The 8,863-nt window shown below is 50.4% G+C and overlaps 1 protein-coding gene across 5 annotated transcripts in view; it reads right to left on the minus strand.

Annotated features, from left to right (window-relative positions):
* The window catches only part of LOC127750815 (cell adhesion molecule Dscam2-like), an 83,406-nt gene that overhangs the window by 10,641 nt on the left and 63,902 nt on the right, over window positions 1-8,863 (minus strand). The window contains exons 5-6 of one of the 5 annotated variants that reach the window (XM_052273340.1): window positions 5,673-5,837; window positions 3,004-3,153 (exon numbers count right to left, since the gene is read on the minus strand). In XM_052273340.1, the coding sequence (XP_052129300.1) occupies window positions 3,004-3,153; window positions 5,673-5,837 (315 nt within the window). Of the gene's footprint in view, window positions 1-3,003; window positions 3,154-5,672; window positions 5,838-6,342; window positions 6,520-6,753; window positions 6,919-7,322; window positions 7,488-7,780; window positions 7,943-8,863 lie in introns of all 5 variants that reach the window. The other 4 variants (XM_052273339.1, XM_052273342.1, XM_052273341.1 and 1 more) reach the window with 4 other exon arrangements.

The raw sequence follows: 8,863 nt of genomic DNA on the forward strand, positions 1-8,863 counted from the left end.
GCCTGCGCCGGGCACAGCAGCGTGAGGCTCTGGCCGGAGCGGACGCGGGAGCCGCGCAGGTTGTCCGCGGTCGGGAACTTGGGGCTGGAGAAGCCGACGGGCTCTGTGTGCAGCAGACGGACGTGTGCGGCATGTAGTGCGTGCGAGCGAGCGCGCGTGTGAGCGTTACCTGTACATCGGGACGGGGAAGGCCTGCGCTGGGCACAGCAGCGTCATGGGGTCAGCGAGGCGCACCTTGAGGCCACGGCTGCTCTCCACCGTGGAGAACTTGGGGCTGGCCGCGCCCACGGGCTCTAAAGGGGGGCAAGTGTGTGTGCAGTTACCTGTACGCGGGGACGGGGAACGCCTGCGCCGGGCACAGCAGCGTGAGCGGGTCGCCCTCCTTGGTGCGGAAGCTGCGGCCCGTGTCTACCGTCGGGAACTTGGGCCCGGACGCGCCCACGGGCTCTACGGGAGAGGGGGAGAGAGCGCGCGCGCGCGGCCGCTACAGTCGGGCTGCCTCCGCGGCGCGCCACCACCCCCCGCTCGCCTGCCCAGGGCGGCCCTCCCCACCACCGCGGCCCTTGACACACTGCCCGCTGAATTTCTCATCGGGGCGGCCAACCCCCACCCGGGGGGTGGCATTCACGGCCGCGGCGTGGCGCCGTGGGGTGGGGTCCCGCAACAGGTGGCCGCCGTGGGGGGAGGGCCCGGAGAGGAGCGCGGCGAGCGGGGGGCTGGGCGAAATGTCGTACCTGGACCTGGGCACGGGGAACCCCTGCGCCGGGCAGAACAGGGTCGTGGCCTCGCCGCCAGCCACCACGAACGAGGTGATCTTGTTGGCGGTCGGGAACTTGGGAGGCATGCTACCGACCGGCTCTACAAACACAACGGATACGCGGGGGGTTTTAAAAGTCGCGAGCCAGCCAGCTCCATGTGGCACGTGGTTGGGGGGACGTGTCGTGTAGTTAAGTTACTTACCGCGGAATTATAGGAACAATGTGAGTGACTAAAGGGAAAGTATACTACTTGAAGTGTGAGAGAGACGCGGCGCCAGGCTTCACCACCACTACTGCCACCTCCTCCTCCTCCTCCCCTCCTGGCTTTACTTGTCAATTTTTTATACAAGAAATTTTGAAAAGAATAAAAAAAAAAGTTTCATTTGAATTTACGAAAGAGTGGCCGTCAGCTAACAGGGGTACCCTTATCCCAACATTCAGGCAACGATTTCACAGAGAACAACACAAAAACACTGTGGAATAGAAGACGTTCAGGCATCACTCACGTCGTTTCTAAGACTTTAAAGCATTAACTACGTTCGAGTGTGATAGTCAACGTCTTTTATTTCACACGAGGTTCAGAGAAAATCAACTATTTAGCACTTTTCGCAAATATGCTACGGCAGTGAAGCTAAGAAAACGTCCAAAACGTTGAAAAGTGGAACAAATTTTTTGGTTTTGCTGTGGTATTCTTTTAAGTACACCAGTGAGGTGTGCAATATAACCGATATGCTGGTTAGTTTGATTTTCTCCAAACGACACTTGCGCAAATATAGTACAGCAGGGTGTGGTACTTATACAGTTGACAGGTTAAAAACATACGGAAACATCGGAAAACATTCTTGACCTTTACTTTAACTTGAGCTATTACTTTACTTAATTATTTACAGTCCTAGACCGATTTGTAAAATCCAGATACTACGTAAGTGACGCTATTTCCTTTAGGTTGTGAGGAATTTAAAGGAAAAACAATGGTACCACACCCAAAACACAGGAACATTTTAAGAACACATGTTAAGAATCGAATACCTGGTATTTTACTAAGGGATCGTCTAGAAAGTATGTCTTTTATTTTCAGATTCCAATTCCAGTAAATTACGGGAGCTCGTCGCCTGCGAGACTCAGGGTAGGCCGACCCGCAATACACGCATGCACTGCTGGCAAAATGTTGCCTACCTATCAGGCGCCATGAGGGCTCGAAAGGAGAAGGACGTACTTTCTGGATGATCCCGTAGAAACAAAATTGACCACAAAACGAGCCACTATCATTATTTTGACAGGAGCAATGTTCATGAACGTGACTGCTAACAGCACCGAATGAAAATCAATGTGTTAGAGATTGACAATATCTGTATTTTAATTGGGTCTCATTTTACAAGATAGATGGGTCCACGAAAAAAGCCAATAAGATCTCAAGACTATCAAAGGGTATAGTCCTAAAAATTATGTGTTCTTAAAATGCCAACATCAACGAAATACTTCAGGAAGGAGTAAATAGCGAGCTGGGGTAATACAGAGCAGCTTGGAATGTTTAGGGAATCAAATCAGGAAAAAGGTAAGAGTGCCACACCAGTAGTGCACACAGTTTAAAAAAGAGAAAAAAGAAAAATTACGTGAAGTGTAGTGCGACTACGCACCTACAATGGTATTTACAAAATTTGTTAAAGTTACTGAAAACAAACTCTGTTAAGAGAGCAAAACAGAAATATTTCCACAAAGAAGAACTAGATTTCCATTTGAATGACACAATCAAGCTCGACTATTCACCACCTCTCGTAAAGTTGAATCTATCAGATTCATCGTTAGACTACAATGCCATTTCAAGTTGCAAACGGTACCAATAGTACCGGGTGTCTAGAGCGGACACTCAAGTGGTGCGCCGCAACCGCAACAATGCGGTGTTTGCTCTAAAACACCTGGTACATAATATAATTGTTAGACACATCGCAGTGCTCAACATTTAGTGCATTAAGTGCGGAAATGAATTTTAACCAACGGTCGTACACTGCACATTATTTTGTGTTACAAATATTGGAGGCTTCGCTGCGCTTAAAACGACATTGTGTCTAAAATAAATATTATAGGAGCAGCGCCCATCACGTAAATTTTGAGATGCAAACGTAGTCTTTCATGCGACTTTCATGGTTGTTTTTCTGAAATCTTTGCATGCCGAAAATTTACGTGGTGCACGCTGCGTTTCTGTACTGACATTTTAAACTTAGAAAGTTGGAATAACGAGACTTACCGGTGATGACTAGACGACCTTTGGTAGCGCTGAGACGAGTTTCGCCGGTCAAACGATGCTTGGTGCGACATTGATAGGTTTTGTATCCGTCTTCCGGGCCGACGTCCCGAATGTGAAGTTCTCCAGAGGGCAGCACCAAATACTTGCCATCTGCGCAATATCACACACAGTGGCGTAAGCACTAGTTCCGAAAACTTGAGGATGTGTAAAGGGAAGCAAGCGCAGAAATATTCCAGAATTTTCGTTTCGAAAGAAATTACCGAAATTACTTTAACTTTACATTCATACTTGAACGAGAGGGTATACTTTGAAAACAAAATTATGTCATTGCTGAGTGCACGAGAACGCGTGTTTTATAACGGTTTAATGAGAAAGCTTGCTTCCCTCACAAATTACCAGGTAAACCTCGTTTGATGCCAGAATATGCCCACATTTACTGCCTCAGTCAGAAGCCTTTGACGTAGACGCCAATTCGACGTCGAATAGACGTCAACGTTTTCCACTGGGTAAATGCCTCTTTGATTCTGATTCTTTTATACACGTGGCTTTGGGCGCCTGTGGAATCATATTTTGGCATTACAAGTCGCATGTGAAGTTGCCAGACGGTTTCAAGTAGAACGCATTAAAAACTTGGAATAAATAAATGACATGACAAGTTTTGATGTTAACATGGCATAATGGCTGTATTGGCACAGTTTCTAGAAGTGGGAGTCTGTTTTGATTTGTGTGCCCACGTTTAATTTAACTTTATTTAGATGGGCAAAACGCTGTGCAACCAAAGATTTTTTCTTGTCTGGCAAGTTAAAAGTAAGAAAAGAAACCATCTCGCAGCTTTTCTACAGTTATAACACAGACTCTGAGAAACGTGCTGGAATTTAGGAACCGGCTAAGAATAACATATGTACAACAGTTGGCAATTTTTAATAGAATAGCGCACGTAAAAAAAAAAGAGAGAGCCTCAACAGAAGTGTTCCCGGTGTTCGCGATTCAGCCGTTCTCAGAATCATAATGTTTATTGGTCACAAAATGTGACAAAATAACATGCGACTACTAAGATGTACTCAAAAGATGCATGCATTATAAAATAACACCCAATAACAGCATTTCTGAATGTAAATGAGGTTCAAATTCAACTAAATAATAATTTTATCTTCGAAACCGTAGTGTATAAAACTATGTTAGTTCCCATTAAGTAAATGTGTTAGTTTTCATTCAGAAATACTGTGGGATGTACGATAAACAATGAAACAAGAAAATTGGCAACAATGTCAGAAAAAAACAATACAATTTATAATACACGAGGAGTGAGAAGCCTAGATCATGCAGTAGACCTAATTGAAAGTTCTTTCTTTATATCGAAACAGCACAACTTGCTAGTGAGCAGATGGAGCAGATAGCATAGCATTAAACTTTTATAGATAAAATTTAACGGTTTTGTAAACCAATTGTTTACAAACTCAAGTCAATAATTAAAAGCAGGAGATAGGCGAAACTGATAGAAATAGACTTTCCACTCCAGGACAAAATATTTCAAAACATTTAAACAATCAGCAGCGAATGTTCACAGAAACCTCCTGGAAAAAGACAAGACATCAGCTACACTTGCCGGTCATGTATGTATGTTCAAGCCATACTCCTCTAGATGTGGATTAGAATTCCTAGGCCAGTGCCAAACGAAATTTGAGTTTGGAAGAGAAAATAGTAGGTAGCTCACGTAAAAAGCTCAGCGGTATCACTGCATGACTTAGGAGGGGTGCAATTACGAAACGCGATATCGATCCCAAACGAAATTTAGACTACTTTTAACAGTTTCACTAGAACCCGGCAAATGTAGAGACGTGTACCATAGTTGTTGTCCTCGAGGATCTCCTGCTCGCGGCCCTGCGGGCCCGCGGCGCCCTGCAGCCAGGACGCCACCGTCACGTAGTCCGCCACGAAGCTGGGGATGTGGCACTTGATGATGGCCGTATTCCCACGCAACACGTGCTCGTCCATCACGTTCACCGAATACTGCTGCGTAACGACTGAGAAAGGAGAGCGGAAAAGGTCAGACACAACAGAGGAGGAGAGACAGACGCCGCACTCGGACGGGACGCCACCCTCCAGGGCCTCCAGGGAGAGACACGCGTGTCGGCCACGTGACTGCGGCGGGCGAGCTCGGGGAAGCGCTGTCTCGGAGCGGCAACATACTGGAGCTAGTGGTGAGCCACTCGCTGCAAGTTAAGGAGAGCCGTTGCACATGGAACAGCTTGGAAACAGAGGCCCGACGGCTGGTTTTTGTTTTGTTTTTACCGTAGTCGGCCGGGTTGGGCACGTAGCGGCCGCCCTGGGAATCCTCCCAGCTGCTGATCTCCACGTGGTCCGCCACGAACGAGGGGATGTTACACTTGAACACGGCTGCGTTGCCCTTAATTACAAACACATCGTACACCTGCGCTTCGTAGTACTGATTGACCACTGCAACAAGCCAGACCCAACCCACGACACAAAGGTCAGAAAAGAGGAGCAACAATAACAGACGACACCATTAGAAAAAGTAGTTGTCCTGAAAACAAACATAGGAGAAACCTGAAAACAAGTGAATCGAAGCACAGAAAAATCATGTCCTGGAAGAGAGAGAGAACGAGAGAGAGAGAGGGGGTGGTTTAGCTTTAGGCTCCGGGCATTACCGTAGCCGTCGTTGGAAGGGGCGAAGGACGCGCCGTCGTCCGCCACCCAACCCGTGACTTGCACGAAATCGGCGACGAAGCTCGGCACGAGGCACTTGAGGGTGGCGGCGTTGCCGCGCAGCACGAACTCGTCGATGACCCGAGTCTGGTAAAACTGGTGCACCACTGCGGGAACACAAGCGGGGTTAAAGGTTGCAGTGGGCGGGCTGCTGCTGCTGCTCGCGCTACGTCTCCTCCTGCTCGCGCTCGGCCTGCTGTGGGAGAACACGGCTCGGAGGGGGCGGGGGCCGTGGTGCGGACCCACCCCTCACCGCGCGGGTCAGTGGCGAGCTACGAGAAGTACGAGGGGGGATTACCGTAGTCACCGTCCGGGCGGTACGAGCTGCCGGCGCTGTCCACCCACATCTCAACGTGTACAAAGTCCGCGACAAAGCTGGGCACCTCGCACTTCATGACCGCGCTGTTGCCGCGGATCACGTACTCGTTGTCGGCCTCCACCTCGTACGACTGAGCCACCACTGCGGGGCGCGGGAGCGAGAGAACAGCGAGAACGACACGGGTTAATAACGGGAGAGAGAAAGAGAGACATAATGGGTTAGCGTCCCCGAGCTGCGGCAGCTGCGGCGCCTGCAAAGGAACAGGTGGTTAACCCGGGCAGAGCGCCATTTACCATAGTCCGTCTGGCCCTTGTTCTTGTTGTACATGTGAACCTCCCCGGAGTCCGCCAGCCAAGCGTCTATCGTGACAAAGTCGGCGACGAAACTCGGGATCTTGCACTTCATGACGGCGCTGTTGCCCCGGATCACATACTCGTTCTCTGCCTCCGTCACATAGTTCTGAGCCACCACTGCAAAGACACGAGCCGTGAAGTGAAGAAAGCGACCGGCGCTGACAGACGGAGACACACAAAGCACTAAACCCTAAAGCGTAACAACAACAGTGACAAGGATAAGGTTAGGTTTCTGTGACCATTCTGTGAGCCGGCGCGTGATGGGGTAGGGGTCGAGCCGGCCGGCCCGCCCCGCCCCGCCACGCCTCGGCTCCGCTACCACCTGCGGCTGCGGGGGAGGAGAATGTTTACCGTCGGGCTGGCCGCCGGGCAGCAGCGTCTCCCCCGGGTCTGTGAGCCAGGCCTGCACGCTCACGAAGTCGGCTACAAACGAGGGGATGCTGCACTTGAGGATGGCCGTGTTGCCCCGGATCACGTACTCCGTCAGGATCTCCGCCTTGTAGAACTGGTTCACAACTACCCGCGGGGGCACGGCATACGGGGAAGCAGGAGCAACGAGAAACACAACCAGTCTGGATTAGGGTCTGGGGATTTACCGTAGTCACTGGACGGCAGGTAGGCCGTGTCGTCACTGGCGACCCAGGCGTCCACGCGGACAAAGTCCGCCACGAACGAGGGAATGTTACACTTGAGCACGGCCGTGTTGCCCTTAATCACGTACTCCGAGACAACCTCGGCCTCGTAGAACTGCGACACGACTACGAGAAGCGAAAAGTTAGGTTAGGGGGCGACCTGGAAGTAGTGGGGGTTATCGGTTTGTCGCCGGTGAGGTCCGGTGTCAGCCAGCCGGGTCGAATGTCGCCACCTGTAGGAAGCGTGGGGTGAAGGCGGGTTAGGTGCTCTCCGGCAAGCGTTTTTACCGTTCTGACTGTCCTTGCCCGTGTACGTGTGGCCCTGGCTGTCCTCCCAGGACGTGACGCTAACAAAGTCCGCCACGAAGGACGGGATCGAGCACTTGAGCACGGCCGAGTTGCCCCTGATCACATACTCGTTGTTCACCTCGGACTGATAAAACTGTTGCACCACTGCGGAACACATAGAACACCGGTCACATAACAAACTAAAACTGGCCGAACCGCGATCCGATGCTCCGCACGACCTGTCGCGAGCCACCCGAAGGGGGCGGATCCAGGAAAATATGTTTATTAGAGAAATGTCTTCGGTGACGGGATTCGCAAGTGAAGCCTGGATTCACCCCCCGGGCAGCAAGATAGAGAGAGAGAGGGAAAAAAGGGAATGAGCCTCGCAATCCTTATCCTAGGGCATGCTGACCGCCGGCATGATGCATTGCGGTGGTAGTTTTGCTCGCATGAATTACCGTAGTCGGACCCGGGAGAGAAATTGTCGCCTTGCTCTGTGTGCCAAGACACGACACTCACGAAGTCCGCCACAAACGAGGGCACCTGGCACTTGAGAACGGCGGAGTTGCCACGGATGGCGTACTCCTTGTTCACGTCGGTGTCGTAGTGTTGGGACACGACTGCAAGAAACAGCATTGTGAAACAGGCTTTTCTTTTATTTTGAATTTGAATTGGTTCGAGTATTGACGGGATAACAACAAAAGTAACGTTTCCAAATAAAAGAGAGATTCACACGACTTGTTAAGACAAATCTTCACTTTCTCTTTTTAAAGTAAATTATAAATAATGCATTTTTTCAATGGTTAAAATCGTGACTAGACTAAACACTGGAAACTCACCAGTTGACTAACAAACAGAAGGAATTCAAAATAAAAGAAAACGTTTCTACACAGATACCTCCAGAAATGGTCACAGTCACCGCAACTATTGTCAGAAGGACACGAGGGCTTGAAACATATAGTAAATATTTCGGCATCATAGTACGTATCTTCCGCCGCCCATGAAAACAAGACCGAAAGCTATCAAATTTAGCAACGCATTCTCTGGTCGAGAGCGAAAAGATAAAAGATTCAGCAGACCGACTCTCCGGCCGGCCGGCTGGGAGCGCCCGCGCTTCGGGAGGCGGCTTCTCGCTGTGCTTGGCTGTTGGGCGGCCGGCCTACCCCAGCGAGTCGCAGGCGCTCTATCCCCGACACAACCCAGCCCAGCGTGTTTCAAGTCCTCGTGTCGAGCACAGAGAAAATAAGGGGGAGAATGAAAAACAGAAAGGTGCGGCGAGAGGGGCGCCAAACATTATGGCGCTGACGATTGTCAACTAAAACAACAGGGGTCTCTCCGTTGGAGCAGCAGAACAGATGAAAGCGCGCTCATACAACACACCCCTCGCCGCTACAGGTACGGTACAGGTAGATGGACACAAACATATCACTCTCAAGAGACACAACAGAGACACTCGTAAAACATCATCACAACATGCCCCGCCGTGGCTGCCTTGTCTCGTCCCGCGACTCGTTGTCGGCCTCCACCTCGTACGACTGAGC

Source organism: Frankliniella occidentalis, unplaced genomic scaffold (assembly GCF_000697945.3).
Source record: "Frankliniella occidentalis isolate FOCC.00 unplaced genomic scaffold, Focc_3.1 Scaffold265, whole genome shotgun sequence".
NCBI classification, from domain to species: Eukaryota; Metazoa; Arthropoda; class Insecta; order Thysanoptera; family Thripidae; genus Frankliniella; species Frankliniella occidentalis.